This window comes from Schistocerca americana, chromosome 5 (genome assembly GCF_021461395.2).
Source record: "Schistocerca americana isolate TAMUIC-IGC-003095 chromosome 5, iqSchAmer2.1, whole genome shotgun sequence".
NCBI classification, from domain to species: Eukaryota; Metazoa; Arthropoda; class Insecta; order Orthoptera; family Acrididae; genus Schistocerca; species Schistocerca americana.
The window spans coordinates 567,160,997-567,185,907 of NC_060123.1; the positions used below are offsets into that span (position 1 = coordinate 567,160,997).

Below are 24,911 nucleotides of genomic sequence, written 5' to 3' on the forward strand. Positions count from 1 at the left end.
GTTCATGGGGAAGGACAAACATCTGGTGTCAGAGCATGTCACTGAACACAAGTGCATGGTTGACGTAAAAGGCTGCTTCACAACCTACAATATCTGACATTGCTTATGTAACCTTGTTCCCTGGGTTCGCACTACCCAAACGGGTGATGATGTGCTGTATGATATTTGACTATGCACAGAAAGATTTTTGTGTGTGTTATTGTGCTGTATCTGTTTGAAGTACCAAACACTGATATGCAGTCAGTCCCTGTCATGCCCAAGTTTCAGAGGTTGCATTGTAAGGACAGTTTGCTGTAGCAATAAAGGAGGCAGCACGCCTGCTTTTTGTAGTGGTAGATCTAGGTGTAGATCAGGAACATATGTATTTGTAAAGATTATATAAAATATTTCAATTGCTTCGAAAAAAATAAGTGCTAGTGTTATTTAGCACCAACTGTCCCTGTTTAACAGAAGACAAGGATGAGTTTTGAGGTAGTTATATTTGTTGTTGATTGTAAATCTTTCTATTTCTGACTGTGCATGAATATTTTTGGATTATTTGTCAGATATTACTTGTTTGTATTTATGTATTCTCCTCATTTTTTTTCCTAAATTCTGTTTAGGGTCAAATGGCACGTATTGCTGGTATCTACTTACCATGGCTGAGTATAGTGCTGGAGAATCTCAACCGTTTAAATGCATCATCAGATGGAAGCAAACATCTTGATCCTTGTAACAAACATAGTGCAGGCAGTCGATTATCAAGTAGTAGTTCCTTCTTGAATTTTAAAGATACAGCATCAATTGATACTCCAAAGTCGTCACATCGGTTCACTATGCTTGTAGATGGAAATCCATCATTCAGGGCATCAATGCACGTCAGAGATTCTTCATATTTAGCAGCTATTGCTGGTCAAGGTAAGTCCAAACACCTATATTGTGTGCACATGAGTAACCCAATAATTTTTAATGCAGATTAATCATTTTTTGATGTATGCTTGTAAATACCGGGTGAGGCAGCTAAGAAAGGCAACTGAAAGTTTTTACAGAGCGAGTAAATATATTGAGGTGTGGTTTTCGCTAAGTTATAGTGGACAGTGTTGTGAATGTTTTGACATATGCAAGTAATTTTTAATGTTTATAGCTGACAAATTGTAACATTGGTATTTTTATGGAACTTCATTGGTAGAATAGTAGCAAAATAGAATCAGTCTGCAAAGGAGATTGCTTACAAAACACTTGTGTGACCCATTGTAGAATATAGCTCATTGGTGTGAGACCTGTTCCAAATAGGGCTAACAAGTTATACTGAACATATACAAATAAGAGCGTTCACTTGACCCGTGGTGGAGCATCACAGATATGATGAAAAGCCTGAACTGGCAAACACTTGAAGATAGACATAAACTATCCCAAGAAACCATACTGACAAAATCTAAAGAACAAACTTTAAGTAATTAATCTAGGAATATACACAACTGTATTGCTCCCATATGGATTGTGAAGACAAGGTTGGACTTATTACAGCAAGCAAAGAGAGACTTAAGCAATCATTCTTCATGCAGTCCACTCCGTGAGTAAATGGAATGGAAAAAGCCTTGATAACTTATACAATGGGAGTTATCCTGCGCCATGCACTTCTCAGTGATTTGCAAAATATGGATAGAGATGTAGATACAATAGACATTTGCCTCATAAAACTATTCAGACTTTCACAATATATTTGACAGTTGAAAAGATGGATGAACACTATGTGATCAAAAGTATCTGGACACCTGGCTGAAAATGACTTACAAGTTCATGGCGCCCTCCGTCAGTAATGCTGGAATTCTATATGGTGTTGGCCCACCCTTAGCCTTGTGACAGCTTCCACTCTCGCAGGCATACATTCAGTCAGGCACTGGAAGGTTTATTGGGGAATAGCAGTCCATTCTTCGTGGAGTGCTGCACTGAGGAGAAGTATCGATGTCAGTCGGTGAAGCTTGGCACGAAGTTGATGTTCAAAACATCCCAAAGGTGTTCTATAGGATTCAAGTCGGGACTCTGTGCAGGCCAGTCCATTACAGGGACGTTATTGTCATGTAACCACTCTGCCACAGGCCGTGCATTATGAATATGTGCTCGTTGGAAGATGCAATCACCATCCCCAAGTTGCTCTTCAACAGTGGGAAGCAAGAAGGTTCTTAAAAAATCAGTGTAGACTGTCCTGTGATAGTGCCATGTAAAACAATAAGGGTTGTAAGCCCCCTCCATGAAAAACATGACCACACCATAACACCACCGTCTCCGAATTTTACTTTGGCACTACACACGTGGCAGATGACATTCACCAGGCATTTACCATACCCATACCCAGCTATCAGATTGTCACATTGTGTACTGTGATTCGTAACCCCATACAATGTTTTTCCATGTTCAGTCATCCAATGTTTACGCTCCTTACACCAAGCGAGGCGTTATTTGGCGTTTACCAGCGTGATATGTGGCTTATGAGCAGCTGCTTGACCATGAAATCTAAGTTTTCTCACCTCTCGCCTAACTGTCATAGTACTTACAGTGGGTCCTGAGGCAGATTGGAATTCCTGTGTGATGGTCCGGATAGAAGTCTGCCTATTACACATTATGACCCTCTTCAACTGTCTGTGGTCTCTGTCAGTCAACAGACGGGTTCGGCCTGTACGCTTTTGTGCTGCATGTGTCCCTTCACGTTTCCACTTCAGTATCACATCGGAGACAGTTGGCCTAGGGATGTTTAGGAGTGTGGAAATCTTGTGTACAGACATATGACACAAGAGACACCCAATCACCTGACCACGTTCGAAGTCCATGAGTTCCACAGAACGCCCAATTCTGCTCTCTCACAATGACTAATGACTACTGAGGTTGTTGATATGGAGTACCTGGAAGTAGGTGGCAACACAATGCACCCAATATGAAAAACGTATGTTTTTGGGGGCGTCCGGATATTTTTGATCACATAGTATAGATTTTGTTTATGATGAATTTTCCCAAACTGTTATAGGTACGGTGCAGTTATCTGCTGAAAGGTACCTTGATTATGACAAGCTCTCAAGATCTGTCTAAGTAGACATTATAAAAAAAATTCTAGAAACTTGAACTGGGAAGAATAAAATAGGAAAATGAAAAAGAACGGCAACAAAATTTTTAACTGTGATAAGACACAATCCACCTCAGCATAAGGAAGCTTGAGAGTGTGAGTGAAATCAGCTAAGTAGTTTATGGTGTATAGTATACTCCATTGCATTTGATCCTTTCCCCATTTCACTCCCTTCCAGCTTCGTGGCAGTGACTTTCAAAATCAGCTACAGTGTTCAGAATGATGTCTACAAAAACTGCAAAGTGATGTAGCATTTGTATGCAAGATTCTGCTAATACTGTTAAGGGAAGATGGGAAAAGACCTTGCTTGTGATTGTATTGTGTCTGAGTTTCAAGAACTGCATCATTGGTATGTTTTATTGATGGTATTCTAAATAGTCACAAGTATCTGTAAGTCTTAATACAAATGTTCCACAGTTATTGAGAGAGATCCCTCTGGTGGACATGTGATACCAACATGACAGAGGTTCCATCCATTCTGCACAGATAGTTACAGACCTTCTTAAAAGAACATTTAGACAACATTGGATCAGTTGTTTGGAAAACACAAAGTGGCCTCCCCATTCACCAGACTAACATCTATGGACTTGTGAAATGCTATATAACCCCCTTGTGCTGAAATAGATTCATATGTTCAATGTGCAATAGTGCCTATTTTGTGAGAGGGATCAATTTGCAACTTGTATCAATGCTTAACATCAATATTCTGAGCGTTTAACATGACAGTCACAATAATAAATATGTGAAGTATATCTCAATTACGTATTTTCTTACATTTGATAGAGTATAACAGACATTTGTGGAACCTTATTTTGTGACAGGTTTGTTTTAATCTAGTTATTCCCTCACTCAGATGCAGATCGCTTAGCATCTCTTCTGGATGTCTCGTTTACTGAATAGGAATAAAAATCTAGAATCAGTCATTAGGAGTGAATTGTAGCTCCTTGGTCAAGGGCCTGTAAACTACTGAGATAGGTAACCTGAATAGTTGTAAAAAGCTACCTGTAGTCTGTGTTCTGCTTGCTGACATTCAAGTATTCCTTAGCGGGAGAAAGACCTCTTAATTAATAGTGCAATGTAGTGAGGAAATTGTTACTGGAGTATTGTAATCACTGTTCCAAGAAAAAGCTCGTATATACATAGTTCCATTTGTTAACATGCACCAAACAGTAAAACCTCACACAAATAATACTTTTTCCTCAGCACCTTGCACATTTCACATTTGAAATCCTGTCAGAGTTCTATTAATTGCAGTCTCTGTTTATATCAAACCTAAGCCACTTTTTTTCAGTGATAGTTCTGCTTAGCTAAAAAGTGGAAAATCTAGTTCTCCACTGGCCTTTCAAATCTTGGATATGGATGGCACACAAAAACTCACAAAATTGAATTGAATGAGGCTGTAACATTTAGTGTTGGGGATTTTCCTAATACTTTTATGAAAGTTTAAATTCATGAAATACAAATTTATTACAATCATGTCTCACTTATGAATATTTAAAGTTTTTCCCATATGCAACTATCTGAGGCTCACACTCGTGGCTGTAACTTGCAGGATACATCACTAAGTGAGCATGTCAAGCAACTCTTGCAGACTGCTCCAGACTGATCTAATGTGGTGCTTTTATCCTCTTTGTGTGGATGGCAAACGGAACACCCACCTGTGTGCACAAAAGGCACCCCTTGAAACACTAAATCCTAAATATTTATCCTAGTTGGAATTCTATTTCCATTCAATTTTTTTCTGTAACAGATTATTGTTTATGGAATATCTTGTTTGAATTTGTCTTCATTATTCAAATAATTACTGCTTGTACAGTTTTTCAAATGGAACTCTTGAGTCATCCTTGTCTTCAAAACTGATCTCTTTCTCATTTATGTACCAGTTAATATTGCATTGATTTGCCTAGAAATTGGTACATCTTTATTAATTTGCTTCAACAGTATGGTGCTAAAATACCAATGTTCTAACTTATAGCTAAGGGGTTGATAATCTACATTTTTGTGTTCATTTTAGCCCAGAATTAACATTTACCAGAAAACTCAAAAAATACTAAATGTAGTACAGTAGAAACATTATTGTAACACTTTTATGCTATAATACATTTACCATCCAAATTTAAATCTTGGCCTTTAAAATACACTGCTTCCAAAATTTTTGAAAGTTTGATTTGCATGGAAACTATTATTCTGATTAAGGTCAGACTCAGATTAGGTACTTTTACATTACTCTCAACAAGTTTAGTTACAATTTGCTTGACTTACTGAAGACACTGCCACAACACAGTTTCTTGTTCTGGATATATTTTAGATGGCATTTCTTACACGCCTCCTCCTGTGTACTCGTAATAGCACCGTATACAATCCATTTATATGTCACGTCTAGGATAACAACTATATACGTAATTTGATTCCAAAGAAAAGTCTGTGATTGTAAATGTAAATAATATTGGAGTTGAGTAAGACTTTCTCCACATACACACTACAATATCCATGTGTGTAACAGAACTATAGCTACTGTTGAATTTCACTGATACTAATGTCTGTAAGGGCAGGTTATACAGAAATGAGTAGTTATATCAGCAGAATTGTTTTTTTCATTGTGAATTGATCAGGTAAATTAAATACAAGGTGCTTTCAAAAAGTCCTGTAATACACATGGTTAAATTTTCAAACTAAAGAGTGCATTTCATGAAACAGCCAGCCCCACAGCATTATACGACTCTCACTATGTTTTAAGTACAACAAATTAAAATATGATTTCTGGAATCACATAACAGTTGTGAACAATGAAGAGATAAGTAGAAGTCTTTGTTCATGTACAAAAGTTGAAACTTCCTGGCAGATTGAAACTGTGTGCCGGACTGAGACTGCAGCTTGGGACCATTGCCTTTTGCGGGCAAGTGCTCTATCATCTGAGATCGGGACCGAGTTTGAGTCTCTGTCCGGCACACAGTTTTTATCTGTCAGGAAGTTTCAAATCAGTGACACTCCGCTGCAGAGTGAAAATTTCTTTCTGTGCAAAAGTTATTTGTGTTTTTCTACACTCAATACTGTTTAAGCCCAAGATATTACAAAATAATAGAAAAATTAATCAAAGTATAAAATCTTTTTGTATATTTGCTTTTGTGCTCTGCAAAAAGCACTATAGTTGTGTCATCATTTGCTCCCATTTTATATCCTGTTCTTGGAAGTGCACAGGAGGAATGACTGTTGCTCTCTCTTCTGTAAAAGTATGAACTTCTCTAATTTTTCCATGATGCGTTTTACATGAAATTTACGTTGGAGATATTGTAGTAATATGTTTCTTAACTCATTTTAGAACATGTACATCTTCATATTGTACAATACTTTATTGCAGTGTCTCCCACTACATGGTCAGCATTTCTGTGATGCACTCACACATATGAAACCAACCCATGGCAACAGGTGCAGATCTTATATGAACTTTTGTATTTCTTCCATTATTCCAGTTTGGTAACAGTGCTAAATCATGGAACAAAACTCAGCAAGGCATCTCCCCTGCATACGGCCCACACTTACTTCTGATAAATCTGAGTCTGGCATCTGCCTTCTCCTTGTCTTGTATTTTTGGTAATTCTGTTTTGGTCGCATTGAACAGAAATTGATAATGGTTAACCTTAAATCAGAAGTTTGAATGATTAACAAAAATGACAAATTCAGTTTTGCAAATTGCATATTTTTGACTTTTCGTTAAAGTGTGCAAAAGATTATTTAGTCACAGGTTTTCATAGTCATTGAATTAACAGGTACTGCACAGACGTACGTAAACTGGCTGACATACAAATGAAACTGACTTCATCATCTTAGTAGTCATGTGAAACATGTTTTTGAAGAAAATGTAACAGAGTTGTAGAGTTAGTAATATCTTCCCATATGTGAATCATTGGAATGTTGCTTTTATTATGTGAGACAAATCCATCTAGTGTAGTCTTGTGTTGGTTTAAGGAATATAACCATCATTCTAGGCATTGGAATAAGTAAACAAACACACAGATACTATGTTACAAATGCTAGTGACTGCTAAATTTGTGTATTGACAATTATGAGCAGTAAAACAGACCCATGTATTGATGATTGTTGAGAATTCAACCACTGTTTACATGCAGCATGTGGATAGTCTGTCTCCCTGGAGCGATGATGTCGCCATGACTTTTTTCCTCCAGCAACTGATAATGGTTAATCTTAAACCAGAAGTTTGAATTATTAACAGAAACGACAAGGTTCGCAGGAGAGCTTCTGTAAAGTTTGGAAGGTAGGAGACGAGATACTGGCAGAAGTAGAGCTGTGAGGACCGGGCGTGAGTCGTGCTTTGGTAGCTCAGATGGTAGAGCACTTGCCCGCGAAAGGCAAAGGTCCTGAGTTTGAGTCTCGGTCGGGCACACAGTTTTAATCTGCCAGGAAGTTTCAACAAGCAGATTGTTACAGTCCAGCAAATAGCTGGCCAGGAATACTTAACACAATAGCAAAATCATTCCTGTTCGTGAGTGTGTGACACAAACGTAGCTAATTGCTGCTGTAACCAGGGGTGACATTAAGCAAGAACAGAACAAAAAGCATAGAACATACAAAATTCACACATCAAAGAATAAAACACACATATCGAAACCATAAGAATATATAAAAACGCAGTATCTCTGGTGGCTGCTGCAGAAGCTGCTTGATAGCCGCGATACACTTGTCACCATGCATATGCGACACTACACCAAAGAATACAAATAACGTCTGTGGGTAGTGTGAATCTTTACTGATCCCTTGACAGCGCCACACAACAAGCATAGCAGACACTTCACGATATACAATCTAGCATTGCCCATTTACTTTTTGAGACACAATGTGCTCTGCTGAAAAGTGCAAATGTCAGCTCACTTTTACTTGGTGTATATTATTTCTTTTCATCAAAAGCAAGAGTTTTCTGATCAAAAAACATAAACTATGAAAGTAAAGAGGGTGGTGCAAAAATTTTTTTGAATAGTTTATATGTTGCCAATGCATTGGTATTTTCCAGCTTTCTTAGCATAGGCATGATTAACATAGCCTCTCTTAATTTCGGTAAAGTTGTAGTGGACAACTTGTTCAGTTTTGGTGACTTGAATATTATGGAAGTCATCATTGTGCTGGAACCTGGTAGTCATTGTGTTTACTTCAATAATTGCTTCAGCAAATAATGACTGGAGCTGCTCATTGTAATTTTTGAAAGAAAAATATTGTGTAAATTTTACCAAGAGCTAAGAATGTTTAATGTAAAACCAAATATTTTTATAGCAAGGCAACATTAAGGCAGAAGGTTATAGTTACACTGGACCACATAAAAGCACTGGCTTCAGTAATTTTAAATTATTTTGTTCTCACCTAACCAGCAACATGTCTTTGGATTGAGGGAATTCATCTTAAATTCTGTTGTATAATGAGAGTGCTCGAATGTTTTTCCAATTCTGCCTTTTAGATAGCAAGTTGTAATTTAATAATTTTATGACCGTGATCATCCTTCTGTATGATCACGAGAACATCAGGAACCTTTCTTCAGACGACGACAGACTCAGGTTGTGGTCAATGGTCAACACATTGTTTTTTTTGTCTGGGAGAAGATGGGCTCAAATTACTGTCCAGCCAACCTGATTGAGATCTTCTTTGGTTTTCCTCAGTCATTTAAGCCAAGTGCCATGCTCATTTGTTCAGTAGAGCTACAGCCATTGTCAACTGTGTAAGTGCTCCATCTCTTATAATAATCTCTGTGTCTATGAGATTGTGAACACTATCTTTCCTTCTTTCCCTCACTTAATGATGTTTTGAAGCTAGAAACACTCTTTTTTCGCTCTAGCTCCACTTGAAGGCAAAGATTAAGCCATAAAAACCATTACTGCTTTCGCAGATATCTTCATTGAACAATTTGTAACTTGGGACTCTGGTGTTCCAAATATTCAGATTGTGCTGACAGAGAACCAGTTTGCTTTTGGCACATAAATCATAGTTTGACGTATTCAGTGTCCACATTGCCTGCTTCTTTCTCTTGCTCATTTACAATATGATATTTAGCTCTGTTTTGTTCCCAACTCCTTACCTAATTTCCGACAGTCGCTGTTTGTAGGCCTATTAATTAGTCATGAGTTTGTCCATGTTGTGAAGTTTCCTTGGCAGTTATTAAATGTAGTAAATGACTTTCACCTCTGTCAAAATGACCTTTATTAATACAACTGCCAGTTGGAGATAGTTAATGCTCTATCTTCAGACTGTGGAGAATTACAGTCATAGGCAAAGGATAATGTACCAGCTTCTAATTTTACTTGGACCATGACATCATCAGGAGTCAATACATCAAATATTATTAAAAAAGATGTTGTGGCAGGTGTGGAATTTTATTTGCTGTGTATTAATTCCTGTGTTTGTATCATATGCAGGTGCACTCGAGTTACTTGGCTGAGTTACTACTTTGCCAAAGTCAGATACATCTAGTCAGATGTGAAGATTCTAGTGCATCTGTTTGATCCATTCTTGATGAACAGCAGCTAACATCTTTTTTTTCTTTATTACTTAGCTTAAAGAGTAAATTGTGGATGTCTTTCCTCTTTGGTTCAGTAAATCTCATACTGTTGCCTCTTTCATTCAGTAATTAGTTAACCGCTTCATCTGTCTGCTACACCAAAGATCAGTATTTTTGTCAAACATTACTTTTCACGCATCTACTGCTTTAATTCATTTTCCTCTTGTTGAACACAGTAGGGAAAAGGCTATGAATAAATTTGGTTGCCAATGCTCTTACCAACACAATAGTAATTTATTCCATCATTCATAGTGATTCCATTGAGAAGGAAAACCTTCAAAGGTTTGGGATGTGTCAACAAAGTAGTAATTTATTTCTTCATTCATAGTGGTCATAGGTCTCATTGAGAAGGAAGACCTGCGAGGATTTGGAACGAGTCAAAATGAAATGAGCGTATGGCATTGATGTAAATTATCAAAAGACAAGAAAACTGCAGAAACATAGTTCATATACTGTATTCATATTAACTTATCATTGCATAATGGTATTTATACTTATTCCAATGAAATTTAAGCAAGTAAATTGAAAAGACAGTAGCTACTTTAATAAAAGCTACCCATTAATTAGGCTAAAAAGCTGCTGTGTATCTGTTATTGCTAGCTTAATATTTACATGATTACAATTATATTTTAAAAGAAAATAGTTACCTTCATCTGTAAATATGTAGTCTTTTTTGCACTGTGCAGCTTCACAGTGAACACTACCGTGTGCTATGTTGGTAATAAAACTTATCAATCCCTCAGTGTGTGGATTCACATAATCTGTAGAGATATTAGCTAATGAGAAATGGTTTTAGTTTTCTACTGAATCAATAGAGATTCATAATTTCTTGTTTTCTGTTAGTTGGGATATTGCTGAATATCTTTGCACAGCAGTACGTAACTCTGCTCTGAATCTTGGACAAGGAGGCAAAGTATGCATGAACATTATTCTTGGTTTGTGATTGTGTACATTACATTTGAGCTGAAACTGATAATTATTGTTTGCAACAAAAACCATTAAGACATATAAGTGTTGGGGAGTGAGTGTGAGAATTCCATCTGATCATGATTGGTTGGCTTACTCATTACTGAATGTTGTGACCTCATTCCATGATCCTTAAAAATGTATTCCTACTCTTGAACAAAATTTAAAAATTTAGTGCTTAGTTCTAATTATAGATTGTATTTTCCTACGAAGCTAATTGAAGAGCTTTGGCTAATTAGAAATGTTTTAGAGCAGGAAATTTTACTTTTATAATGGTTACTTTTGTTGAAGAACTCAAGGGTAATGTTAATTGTTGTTGATGGTTGCTTTTTCAAAATATCCTGGATTCATATTTTGAGTAATGTAGAATTCTTTAGCAATCTTGTAGTTTAATTTTTTGGTGAAAAAAAAGTCCAACACAAAAACACTGATAAATATTCTTCATTTATTCAATCCAGCACTGGTACCAACATGAACTAAGTGGCAAATCACCATCAACTCAGTTGTAACACACTGCTTTGGCAAGACACTGGCCCTTATACACAAAAGTAACAATTGGTGGTGATAAATACGTTATTACTACTAATACTTTTGTAAACTAATAATAAATATTACATATTCACTAAAGCTAAAGGGTAACAGTAAGTTTTACAGTAATGGCTGAAATGTTTGACACAGTTTTTTTTAATGTAATGTCTTCTTTATTGCAAATTTTGTAAAGTTTGAATTGAAGACAATCACTTCTAAAAAAAAGGCAAATTTCTAGTAAATTGTTTTGATTGCTAACCTTTACATATGGTCCAGTTCTGTAGTTGAATTTTTACCCTAAATATAGCATATTATGCTACACCTTACTATATAAGGGCTTGATATTCCATGCTGACTTTCAGAAGCTTTTTAAATGTTACATCCATACAAAAAATAACTGTTGTGTATAACTGAGTTATTATTCTTTTAAATTTGACAATTCTGTTTTAACTGAATATGAGCTCTTAAATAAATAATTTCAAAGCATTGATATTTGTAATTTCTTTTAATGACATGGTGTGTTTAGCATAAATACATATATAATATTCAGTTGTTCCAAATAATATTAAACAATAAATAGTAAATGTGAAATGTAGTCATATAGTAACACAATACTCGATACAGTACACTAAAAACTGAGCATCACAAACTCCTGTATGAAATCCAAGCTGTTACACTACAATGGTTTATCTACTTTACACAAGATTCTTATTATTCACTTCTGCTCCTGAATAAACACTTTATTTATATTAGGTGCATTGCCCTGGAAGACAGTTCCATAAGATAGCAGAGAGTGAAAATCAGAGCAAGAAGCAAATATTGTGTTATCAAGTCGACACAGTGGGAGATGGTTTTATGGGGAAAGTATGCTGAATTGAGCTTCTTGATTAACTTGTATGAGTGTTGACTCTATTTAATTGCTGCCCAGATGTACCCCAGGGAATATTATGCACTGCATTTCATTTAGTGTATAACAATTAATGTCCACATCTTGTGCTAAGAGATCATTGTTCGAAATCAAATAATATAAGTTTTGTGAGATGAAGATTTGAACTGTTAGCTTTGAACTGCTTGTAGACCAGTTCAACTGTCACGTGAACTGTGTCTACCGAGGTTAAATTTGAACCCTTGATTGTGTCATCAGCAAATGTTACAATTTTGAACTGTACTTTGAAGTCATTGGAAGATGATTTATGTAAGTTAAGAATGAGAGTGGGGCAGTACTGATCATTGTGGACCCCACATGTTAAAAGTTCCCTCATTCTGAAGTTTCGTTTCATGTGTGTGTGATAGTCTGCAATGAGACCCTCTACGTTCTGCTGTTGAGGCAAGACTCTGTCCAAGCAAGATGGATGCCATTAGTTTGCCACATAGAATTTTGTGGTACACACAGGCAAAGGCTTTGACAAGGTCACAAAATATAACATGATAATTTTTCTTGTTTAGCTCTGCCAGTACTTCTTATGTGAAGGAATTTATTGCTTTCTGTGTGGAGAATCCTTTGAAGCAGCCAAACTGAGAGGCAGTTAGAAAATTCTGCTCAGTTAAATGAGTCAATATTCTGTCATAGGTCACATTCTCAAATGCTGTCGAAAAGATTACAAGAAGTGAAATAGATCTGTTACTAGAGGTGGCAGGGAAGTAATCTGAGTTTTTATCTTAGGAAAGCTGGTTCATATGAAGTATGGCAATGTATGTGTGTCGGATTTTTCTAAGAATATTACTCGCACCATCCACCTTTATTCACTTTCACTGAGTATGGACATGAAAAGAATTTCACAGCCATTCACAGATACATATAATTTATTTTGTTCTAATATTGAACCCTAATGTATAATTGACAATTTATGTGTAAAATGTTTCTCTTATAAGGTATGTTGAATGGATGCTCATCTGTTAGTCTGGAGTCAGAGTCATCCACAATGTCTGCAGATGGACATTCAACCATTTCTCAAGAGACCACTATTATCCGAGAACCTAGAGATGATGGTGTTAATTTCAAGAGACATTCAAGGTATAGTTATTAATCTGTTCCTTTATGCGACATAAATTCCTTTGTCACATTTACCTTTGAAATACTACATTATTTTGGTATTTCTTGTGTGCATTAATTCTTTTGAATTTTTCTATAAACTTGATATGTTACATGGAATGCTGATGAATACATGAAATATTATACTGCATCTGGAAGGGAATCAAAAGACTGCCCTTTATTATGAGCGGAGAGTGCCTTTTACTGACTTCCAAATAGCAGGAAAGTTTTGATAGAATGTGAATTGATATGCATGCAACAGCATTCGCTCCCTAATCTGTTCCATAACGCCGCACATAAAAATGGGATACTTCAGGGGCTCACACACCGGGTTCTGTTGGTGTTAGAAACGTAGGGTCAAGTGTTGTGGATGGCCCTTGGGCTAGGGCCATTTGTACACCCAACAGAAGGATCGTCTTAGTGTTTCTATCCTGTAGTATAGGGTCACAGCATGAATATCACACACTTCCTCCTGCTTAGGCAAATGGAGCAAATCAGTTTTCTTTTTGTATTTGATGTGGTTTACAGTGGTCCTTAAGGGGCTTGTTGAGCACTGTTAGTTCATGGACAGTTCCTTAGAAAACCCTAAAAATAGCTTTTTTACCACTTTTTTCAAACCAAAAGTGAGCCACAGATTCCAAGATTGCTACGCATAGAAAATAGTTGAAATTTTTACGATATGTTCCTAAGGTCCCAGTGTCAAACAACCTTCAAAATTTTCTCGATATTTTTGTCTGTTTTTCGAGATACAGAGGTTCAGAGTTACCATACTTAAACAAGTAAAAACCAGCGTGAGGTGAAAATGAATTTGTAAAGTGATATAACATGGGGAAATATGCTGTAAATTATATCCGTTATATTAGAGGGATTTTGGGAACCTATGTTGTAGTACACAGACACATACAAAATTTTTGTGCATGTAAAATCCAATCTGAGGTGTAAAATTAGATTTGTGTTACTTCAATTTCACATAAATAAACTAACAAAATTTTGCTGACCCATAAATCTCATTTCATGTGAATGATATGCCCTGATGTGGCAGGGAAAAGAAGGGGACCAGTGGCAAAATGCTGGTATTGGAGCACAAAGAAAGCAATCAGAACATATTCGTGTTTTTTTTATGCTGAGAGAAATGGAGACAGTGGCATTGGGAAAGGGCGGAAGAGTAATAAATACTGGACAATAGTATACATGGTTCTGATAAAGAAAGAGCAAAGGAGACAGTGGCTTGTGACAGTGTAACAGTGACAGTGGAACATCGTTGAGAGCAACAGAATAGTGCTAGAAAAAGAATGAAGGCGACATTGCCATTGGAAGAGATAAAAGAGAAGGAGAAAGTGGAAATGGGTGAGAGCCCGTGGTAATGAGAGACTAAGACTATGACAGTGATAATGAGGAAGAGAGATATAGTGACAGTGAGAAGAGAGAGCAACAGTTTGAATGAATAGATACTAGCAGTAAGAGAGAGCAAGAGGAAGACAGTGACAGCAAGAGGAAGAAGTTGTAGTAGTAGGACAGAATGAAGGAGACTGTGTCTGTGAGACAAGAGTCAGAGAGACAATGAAAATGAGTTGGGCTGAATAAATGAGTGAGAATGGGCAAATGGGATTGGATGAGTGTGAGTGATTTTCAGTGATGGTCTAGTGGCTGGGAGTGAGTTATAGTTAGAGGAACGTGTGGGAGTGAGAGGTGAATTGCAAGTTAAAAAGATATTTGTATGCCAAGGTACCCCACTTACCAATCGGGGTCTTTTAACAGGAGAATTACAAGGGGTTTTGGTTTTTGAGAGGCTGGGGAAGTTTCCTGTAGTTAACTTGTAAAAATGTTGGCATTGGAAGGTGCCATGCGGGAACCCATGACTATGCTGCGGATTTGTTTGTATACATTGCCCTCAAAGGTGAAGTAGTTCTGTGTCAGGACATAGTTGGCAATGTTTGCCTATGCCAGAGACACTTCTTTGCTTCTAATTCCTCAACTAAAGCCAACCTAATGACGACATTGAACATTGCCTCTCACAATTCATACCACCATCCAACCATGAACCCCCTCCTATCTAATTATCCTCTGGTCATGTTTTAGGAATTCCTTACCCTGAACTTCACCTCGACGTCCTTCCTCAGGTTCTGTCCTAAGAACTCTAACCTCTCAGCTGAAGAAAGTACAGCCATTTACAACCTCAAAACATAACCTGATCTAATCATCCTCCCCGCATACAAAGCCTCCACCACCATCAAGATGAGTCGCAGTGACTACTTGGCAGAAGGCTTCCATAGAAGTCCAATACAACCTTCAAATTCTACTGAAATCCTTGTAGATCCATCGCAGAATCTTTCCTCCGAGTTCATACTTACCCCAACAACACCCTGCACATGCACTACTGAGTCCATTCTTATCCTGATGGCACCCTGCACATGCACCATCTACATGCTTCCCAAAATCCACAAACCCAACAATCTTGGATGCACCATTGTAGCTGGTTATTGTGCTCCTACTGAAAGAATTTCTACTCATGTTGACAGACACCTCCAGCCAGTTGCACTACAAGTAGATTCCTCTATAATGTAACACAATTTAGCTTATATTTATGATAGTACAGTACACATAATACAGTGTATAATTACATTCTTTCATACCACTGATAGATCGGAGACATTGCCTATATACACTGTTTTCCAAGATGGCACTAAAACAAAGTCCTCTATAGAGTAACAACACTTCTCTATTAATAATTGCTTCAGTCTACTCTTTAGCATATTTAGATTTGTTTTCTTGTGTTCACAGGGTAGTGCATTGTAGGAAATTGCTCCCATTCTATGTGGGCTGTGGTCCGTTGCCTTTTTATTGCTCACAATTCTATGAAAATTTTCCCTTCCCCGTGTATCATAGTTGTGTACATTACTGTTTGTCATATTAAATTCAGGATTTTGTTTCATGAACATGACTGTATACAGTATATACATGGAGTACACCATAAGAATTTTATATTTTCTAAAGATGTCTCTACAAGGCTGTCTCTTCTTTACCTTGGCTACCATTCTTACTGCCTTTTTTTGTAATCTAAAAAGTCTATATATATGACCTGCTTATGCCCCACCCCATATCTCAATACCATACTGAAGGTGAGGATGAATCAACCCAAAATATATTTGCCTTAAAGTATCATGGTCCAAGAAAGCTGAGTCCCGTTTCAGTAGACACACATTTCTACTGATTTTCTTGCAAATATTATCTATATGTTCTTTCCATGATAAGTGTTCATCAACAACGATGCCCAAAAATTTAAGTGAATTTGCATATGCAAGACCCAATGGGGATGTAAATACAGTATGAGTTATGGCAGCATTATAACTGAGGACTGAGGATGAACTTCATTATTATCGTTTTGTCTTTATTTACAAGAAGCTTGTTTGCTGTAAGGTATGCGGACAGGGTATTGAAACTGATCTCGGTACTGTTAGCTGCAGACTGCATATCACTGCCACAGTTGATGAAGGATATGTCATCGGCATAGCTTACAACCGTGCAATTTTGGGGTTCAAATAAGTTATTGATATATACAAGGAACAGAAAAGGCTCTAATATGCTTCCTTGAGGCACGCCACATTGAAGTGTCCTGAAGGTTGATTTGGTTGTTAGGAGCTGTTCATTATTTTTATAAGTTAGCTTTACACACTATTTCCTGTCTTTCAAATAGGAGGTAAGTAGTTTCAAGGCTAGTCCTCTCAACCCATACTATTCTAGCTTACACAGAAGAATGGTATGATTCACAGTATCAAAGGCTTTACTCATATCTAGGAAAGTGCCTATTACCTTGTCACTTTTGTCCAGCTTATTTAATAATTCATCTATAAAAGATGCTACTGCTGTTGTAGTAGATCTCCCTTTTCTAAATCCATGTTGTAGGTTGTTTAATAGATTGTGTTTGGTGAAATATGATTCAACTTGATTTAGTGTTACTCTCTCTAACAATTTGCCTCATTCTGAGGTTAATGATGTTGGCCTGTAGTTTTTAGTGTCAGTTTTTAATCCCTTTTTATGCACTGTTATAATTTCAGTAATTTTCAAAAGGTCAGGGGATACACCATTACTGAGGGAGGTAGTTATCAAGTGAGTCAGGGGTTTCACTAATTCATCCCTGCATTCCTTTAGCAGTTTAGGTGAAATGTCATCCCAGCCACAAGACATTTTTGGTCGAAGTGCTGATATGATTGCTAGGACGTCCTTCTAAGTAATGCCGTGGATATAAAAGGACTGGCTAGATTTTCCAAGACTAAAATTTTGTGGCTTGACATGAACTTCATTTGTACCAACTGTACTGAACTTTTGTATAAATTTCTCACACACTTCTTTTGGGCATACAATAACTCCTCCTCTGACGGGAAGGATTGTAAATAAATCTGTGGCACGGTCATGGACACCCACATAACACCCTCCTGTGGCATTGATAGTCTGTCCAATATTATTTTAGGATTGAGACTTAGGCAGGAGCACGCGGAGGCACGGAACAGAATTATCATGTCTCTCATGGAACCATGCATAATCTTACATTTCATTCAACTCACCCAAAAAACTATTCACTTTATAAATATGGACATTGCAGCAATGTGTTCTGAAATAGTTACACTATGTTTTGATTTTAATGTATCTGCACCAAAAAATAATTAAGACAATATTAGGACAGTTTATGAAAGTGTATTTTCTCACAACATTACTGAATTGATGACATGTGGGAAACTTTTTTGTTCCAGAGGTTAGGTGAATACATTATGCAAATGAAATCTTAAGGATACATCATATTTTCATATGTTCGAAACCAGAACTCTGACGGAGAGCTCTAGTGCGAGATAGTTTGAGTTAAATATGAAGTACAATTGTTCGCTCACTCCTCAGCTAGTGATCGGGCACTCATACTGTTTCGGCAAAGGAAACAGATCACGATAAGGTTGTAATGAAACTGTTATTAATTTTTCTGGTATGCCTACTGAATTTTAAAACAATAAAAAATAAAATTAAATGTGTTTATCATGGCGGAAAAACGTATCTTAAACAAGCCAACATGTATTGTTTATAAAGAACAAAAGTGATACAAATAACAAGATCTCTGTGTTGCAGCGGTTATAAACAGTAAGACTTATTTTGTATGATGCAGACTGAATTCCTGAATTGGTTGCTATTAAAGCCTTATTAAAATTTCAGAACTTGTGGTAATATGTGTTCGTTATGTAGGTACTTACAAATGTAAACTGTGTACTCCAAACATGTAGCTGAATCCTCCTGTGCTCCATTTTTACAGGGATACTGGAAAAACTCCACTGAATCCCTCTCATCGCTATGATCTGTTCTTGAACTGTCACTGTCACTGTCACTGCCACTGCCACTGCCACTATTGGCATTTAATGAAATTACCATCTCCTCTACTGAATTTTCCAAAATAGCTTCATCCCACCATGCCTTTTCCATGATACTCTGTGTGTGTTTGTGGACTTTCTTCCAGTCTTCTGTGGTGACGTTTCTAACAGCTTCTCTTTTCAGTGCTTCGACTATAGAGAGGATAAATTTATTATTATTCCTGCAACGTAACCTTTAATTTGGACCAATATTAGTTCTATTGGGTTGAAATGGCAGTGATACGGTGGTAGCCTAATGACAGTATGTCCATGTTTTCTTGCCAGTTTGTTGATTTTGTATAAGGGGAACTGTGACTTGTGGAGAGAGTTTTTTCCCATAAACTCCTCCTTTTTAAGGCCATCACTTACACCAACGTTATGATGTTGAAGTCAACCAGTCATTTCCTCCTCTTGGTTTGCCTTGGTAGGTGCCTTGTCAACAATAACTAGGTGGTGAGGAGCATTATCCAGAACAATTGTTGACTGTTTTTCAAGACTTGGTATTAGTGAATCTTCGAACCAGTTTGTAAATGTAATGTGGATCAATTCTTTGCTATGATATGCTGTTTTCTTTGATTTAAAATGCAGATAACTGTTTGGGAGAAAATCTTGCAAGGTATCGACATGACGAAGAATAAGTCTGCCCCCCCCCCCCCCCTCCCCTCCCACCACGCCATAAGGCATTTCCATTGTTCCTGTATCTGTGTGTCATCTGTCCAGCACTGCTTGACAATGTAACCAGAATGAACAAGTTTGTCAGGTCACACCACTACGCCAATATTTATGCTACAGATGTCTAAGAAATTGGGACAAGACAGGAGAAGAGGAACTGGATGAAAAAGTAAAGAGGCAGAGGGCAAGCAACTCAGAAGGGGGTAGCTGAATATGGCGAACGCAGTAATTGCAGCACAGGACTCAGGTGCTTTCGAATGTGGATAAGAAATGCGTGTGATTGGACTTAGTGAGTGAGTGTATGGTGCAGATTTTATGTCCTCAGGAAAATAACTTTGTAGTACAGGATTCAGACAAGAATTTGTACAGGTATGGTCTCAGGATATTTCTTATGTTGAATTCGCACTGGAATACAACTTTTGGAAATCAGGATAAAATTTTGAGTTTGATACCTCTCAATGTAGAAATGGCCTGGGAGTCGGGACAGGTTCCATCAGACTGGACAAAAGCAGTAATCACACCAATCTTTAAACATGGAAACAGAAAAGATTGTAACAACTACAGAGGTATCTCTTTAATCAGCGTTGTGGGTAAAATCTTCTCAGGTATTGTTGAAAGGAAAGTGCGAGTATTAGTTGAGGACCAATTGGATGAAAATCAGTGTGGGTTTAGGCCTCTTAGAGGCTGTCAGGACCAGATCTTTAGCTTACGGCAAATAATGGAGAAGTGTTATGAGTGGAACAGGGAATTGTATCTATGCTTTATAGATCTAGAAAAGGCATATGACCGGGTTCCTAGGAGGAAGTTATTGTCTATTCTACAAGATTATGGAATAGGAGGCAAACTTTTGCAAGCAATTAAAGGTCTTTACATGGATAGTCAGGCAGCAGTTAGAGTTGACGGTAAATTGAGTTCATGGTTCAGAGTAGTTTCAGGGGTAAGACAAGGCTGCAACCTGTCTCCACTGTTGTTCATATTATTTATTGATCATATGTTGAAAACAATAGACTGGCTGGGTGAGATTAAGATATGTGAACACAAAATAAGAAGTCTTGCATAAGCGGATGACTTAGTTGTGATGGCAGATTCGATTGAAAGTTTGCAAAGTAATATTTCAGAGCTAGATCAGAAATGTAAGGACTATGGTATGAAGATTAGCATCTCCAAAACGAAAGTAATGTCAGTGGGAAAGAGGTATAAACAGATTGAGTGCCAAATAGGAGGAACAAAGTTAGAACAGGTGGACGGTTTCAAGTACTTAGGATGCATATTCTCACAGGATGGCAACATAGTAAAAGAACTGGAAGCGAGGTGTAGCAAAGCTAATGCAGTGAGCGCTCAGCTACGATCTACTCTCTTCTGCAAGAAGGAAGTCAGTACCAAGACTAAGTTATCTGTGCACCGTTCAATCTTCCGACCAACTTTGTTGTATGGGAGCGAAAGCTGGGTGGATTCAGGTTACCTTATCAACAAGATTGAGGTTACGGATATGAAAGTAGCTAGGATGATTGCAGATACTAGTAGATGGTAACAATGGCAGGAGGGTGTCCACAATGAGGAAATCAAAGAAAAACTGGGAATGAACTCTATAGATGTAGCAGTCAGGGCGAACAGGCTTAGATGGTGGGGTCATGTTACACGCATGGGAGAAGCAAGGTTACCCAAGAGACTCATGGATTCAGCAGTAGAGGGTAAGAGGAGTCGGGGCAGACCGAGGAGAAGGTACCTGGATTCGGTTAAGAATGATTTTGAAGTAATAGGTTTAACATCAGAAGAGGCACCAATGTTAGCACTGAATAGGGGATCATGGAGGAACTGTATAAGGGGGGCTATGCTCCAGACTGAACGCTGAAAGGCATAATCAGTCTTAAATGATGATGATGATGATGATGATACCTCTCAGAGTCTGATGAAAGATAGTCAGCGCCTTGACAAAGTAGAGGTTGAGCATCTGACTCATATTGGGTGATGATGGTGGTGACTTATTAGTGACTGTTGTGCAGTGGGTAACTGTTTTGTTAGTTTCACCAAAAGAAACAATGTAGAAAACCTATTTCTAGGCAGCATAGCCATGACATTGTCTATCTGTAAAGGCTCTGCTATGATTATTAGGATATCAAATAATTGCTGCTTGCCACTAGTGATGTTGTGGTGTGTGTGTGTGTGTGTGTGTGTGTGTGTGTGTGTGTGTGTGTGTGTGTGTCAGGGGGGGGGGGGGGGGGGAGTAGGAGAGATGTGGTTGGGTAACATTACGCGTGAATTCACTCAGTACCAGACATCAAATGATACATAGTGAGGCAAGACAGAAGGATACTGAGCTATTAAATGCTAGCAACATCTGAGGCTTTAAAATTAGAATACGCAGAAAGGTAATCATTAAGTGAGTAATGAGGAAAATAAGACTGTTTGAAGAAAAATAAGAGGGGAATGTAAATAGCAACAGGAAAGAAAAAGTAACAGCAAATTGTGGAGAAGTACATCTACATCTACATCTACATTTATACTCCGCAAGCCACCCAACGGTGTGTGACGGAGGGCACTTTACGTGCCACTGTCATTACCTCCCTTTCCTGTTCCAGTCGCGTATGGTTCGCGGGAAGAACGACTGTCTGAAAGCCTCCGTGCGCGCTCTAATCTCTCTAATTTTACATTCGTGATCTCCTCGGGAGGTATAAGTAGGGGAAAGCAATATATTCGATACCTCATCCAGAAACGCACCCTCCCGAAACCGGGCGAGCAAGCTACACCGCGATGCAGAGCGCCTCTCTTGCAGAGTCTGCCACTTGAGTTTGTTAAACATCTCCGTAACGCTATCACGGTTACCAAATAACCCTGTGATGAAACGCGCCGCTCTTCTTTGGATCTTCTCCATCTCCTCCGTCAACCCGATCTGGTATGGATCCCACACTGATGAGCAATACTCAAGTATAGGTCGAACGAGTGTTTTGTAAGCCACCTCCTTTGTTGATGGACTACATTTTCTAAGGACTCTCCCAATGAATCTCAACCTGGTACCCGCCTTACCAACAATCAATTTTATATGATCGTTCCACTTCAAATTGTTCCGGACGCATACTCCCAGATATTTTACAGAAGTAACTGTTACCAGTGTTTGTTCCGCTATCATATAATCATACAATAAAGGACCCTTCCTTCCATGTATTCGCAATACATTACATTTGTCTATGTTAAGGGTCAGTTGCCACTCCCTGCACCAAGTGCCTATCCGCTGCAGATCTTCCTGCATTTCGCTACAATTTTCTAATGCTGCAACTTCTCTGTATACTACAGCATCATCCGCGAAAAGCCGCATGGGACTTCCGACACTATCTACTAGGTCATTTATAAATATTGTGAAAAGCAATGGTCCCATAACACTCCCCTGTGGCACGCCAGAGGTTACTTTAACGTTTGTAGACGTCTCTCCATTGCTAACAACATGCTGTGTTCTGTTTGCTAAAAACTCTTCAATCCAGCCACACAGCTGGTCTGATATTCCGTAGGCTCTTACTTTGTTTATATGGCGACAGTGCGGAACTGTATCGAACACCTTCCGGAAGTCAAGGAAAATAGCATCTACCTGGGAGCCTGTATCTAATATTTTCTGGGTCTCATGAACAAATAAAGCGAGTTGGGTCTCACACGATCGCTGTTTCCGGAATCCATGTTGATTCCTACATAGTAGATTCTGGGTTTCCAAAAACGACATGATACGAGACTGGGACTACCTGTGCTCTTTTCCAATCATTTGGAACCTTCCGTTCCTCTAGAGACTTGCGGTACACGGCTGTTAGAAGGGGGGCAAGTTCTTTCGCGTACTCTGTGTAGAATCGAATTGGTATCCCGTCAGGTCCAGTGGACTTTCCTCTGTTGAGTGATTCCAGTTGCTTTTCTATTCCTTGGACACTTATTTCGATGTCAGCCATTTTTTCGTTTGTGCGAGGATTTAGAGAAGGAACTGCAGTGCGCTCTTCCTCTGTGAAACAGCTTTGGAAAAAGGTGTTTAATATTTCAGCTTTACGCGTGTCATCCTCTGTTTCAATGCCATCATCATCCCGGAGTGTCTGGATATGCTGTTTCAAGCCACTTACTGATTTAACGTAAGACCAGAACTTCCTAGGATTTTCTGTCAAGTCGGTACATAGAATTTTACTTTCGAATTCACTGAACGCTTCACGCATAGCCCTCCTTACGCTAACTTTGACATCGTTTAGCTTCTGTTTGTCTGAGAGGTTTTGGCTGCGTTTAAACTTGGAGTGGAGCTCTCTTTGCTTTCGCAGTAGTTTCCTAACTTCGTTGTTGTACCACGGTGGGTTTTTCCCGTCCCTCACAGTTTTACTCGGCACGTACCTGTCTAAAACTCATTTTACGATTGCCTTGAACTTTTTCCATAAACACTCAGCATTGTCAGTGTCGGAACAGAAATTTTCATTTTGATCTGTTAGGTAGTCTGAAATCTGCCTTCTATTACTCTTGCTAAACAGATAAACCTTCCTCCCTTTTTTTATATTCCTACTAACTTCCATATTCAGGGATGCTGCAACGGCCTTATGATCACTGATTTCCTGTTCTGTACATACAGAGTCGAAAAGTTCGGGTCTGTTTGTTATCAGTAGGTCCAAGATGTTATCTCCATGAGTCGGTTCTCTGTTTAATTGCTCGAGGTAATTTTCGGATAGTGCACTCAGTATAATGTCACTATCACTCAGAGAACAATAGAGAAGGAAATAAGGTGCAAAATGTAAGATCAATGAAGAAGAAAAATAGAAGAAAAGAAAACAAGAAGCACAAATAAAAACTGACACATGAAGAAAATCATGGCAAAATTGAGACATGTGAAAATGAAATAGACAGCTGAAAGTGTTTGTGCACATTAGGGCTACATTTTAATTTCAGCTGATATTAGCTAGCAAAGATAAAACCAGTTGCAATTATGTAGTAACCAAATATATTCAAAACTGATCTAAGAACACAAATATGGCTTTATTCATAAACCTCTAAACAATAACGGAAATAAGCCTGTCGTGACTCCACATGTAACAAGACGAAAGAATAATATGCAAAGTGCAACATAAGTGATACAAATATATGCAAGGTGCAACATAAGCGATGCACAGAACAACATAAGTGAGCAGTACAAACTAAAACAACTTGGTGCGAGTGAGACAGCAATGCTCTGAGCGTATAAAGGTGCAAGTCACTGGTACACGGCATGGTGGAGACAGTACCGCGTGCACGTTTGCTACAGTCAGCCTGCTCTGTTACAGTTGGCAGTTTATTTAAGTTTACACTTGTGGTGACACTACACTCAGTGCACTCACACTCACATGCACTAGTAGCATGATACGCACATCTCACCCTTGTGAAAATAGCGCACCCAAGTGACAGAGGAGATGCTGGCGACCCAATGAGAGATACATCCGTCGAATCCAGAGCAGCGGCAGCTTGTGCCGATGGTGATGAGGGGAGGGGGGGGGGGGGGGAGGTGCCGGACCATAGGGCCAGCATGTGTGGAATTGCGGGCAAGCCCGAGGGCAATGGGCCCATGCGGTGCTTGACAACAGCACCGGGGAGGATGCTGTCACCATCTCTGCATCATCATCAGCGGGCATGTTCCAATGTGGAGGAAATGGGGCTGGAGCCACTGGTGATGATGGCAGAGGTGATGAT

General features: G+C 38.4%; 1 protein-coding gene across 1 annotated transcript in view; it reads left to right on the forward strand.

The window, feature by feature from the left end:
• The window catches only part of LOC124615809 (dedicator of cytokinesis protein 9), a 343,132-nt gene that overhangs the window by 229,077 nt on the left and 89,144 nt on the right, over positions 1-24,911 (forward strand). Inside the window, exons 23-24 of the mRNA XM_047143949.1 lie at positions 603-897; positions 13,023-13,164. Coding sequence (XP_046999905.1) covers positions 603-897; positions 13,023-13,164 — 437 coding nt within the window. The remainder of the gene's footprint in view (positions 1-602; positions 898-13,022; positions 13,165-24,911) is intronic.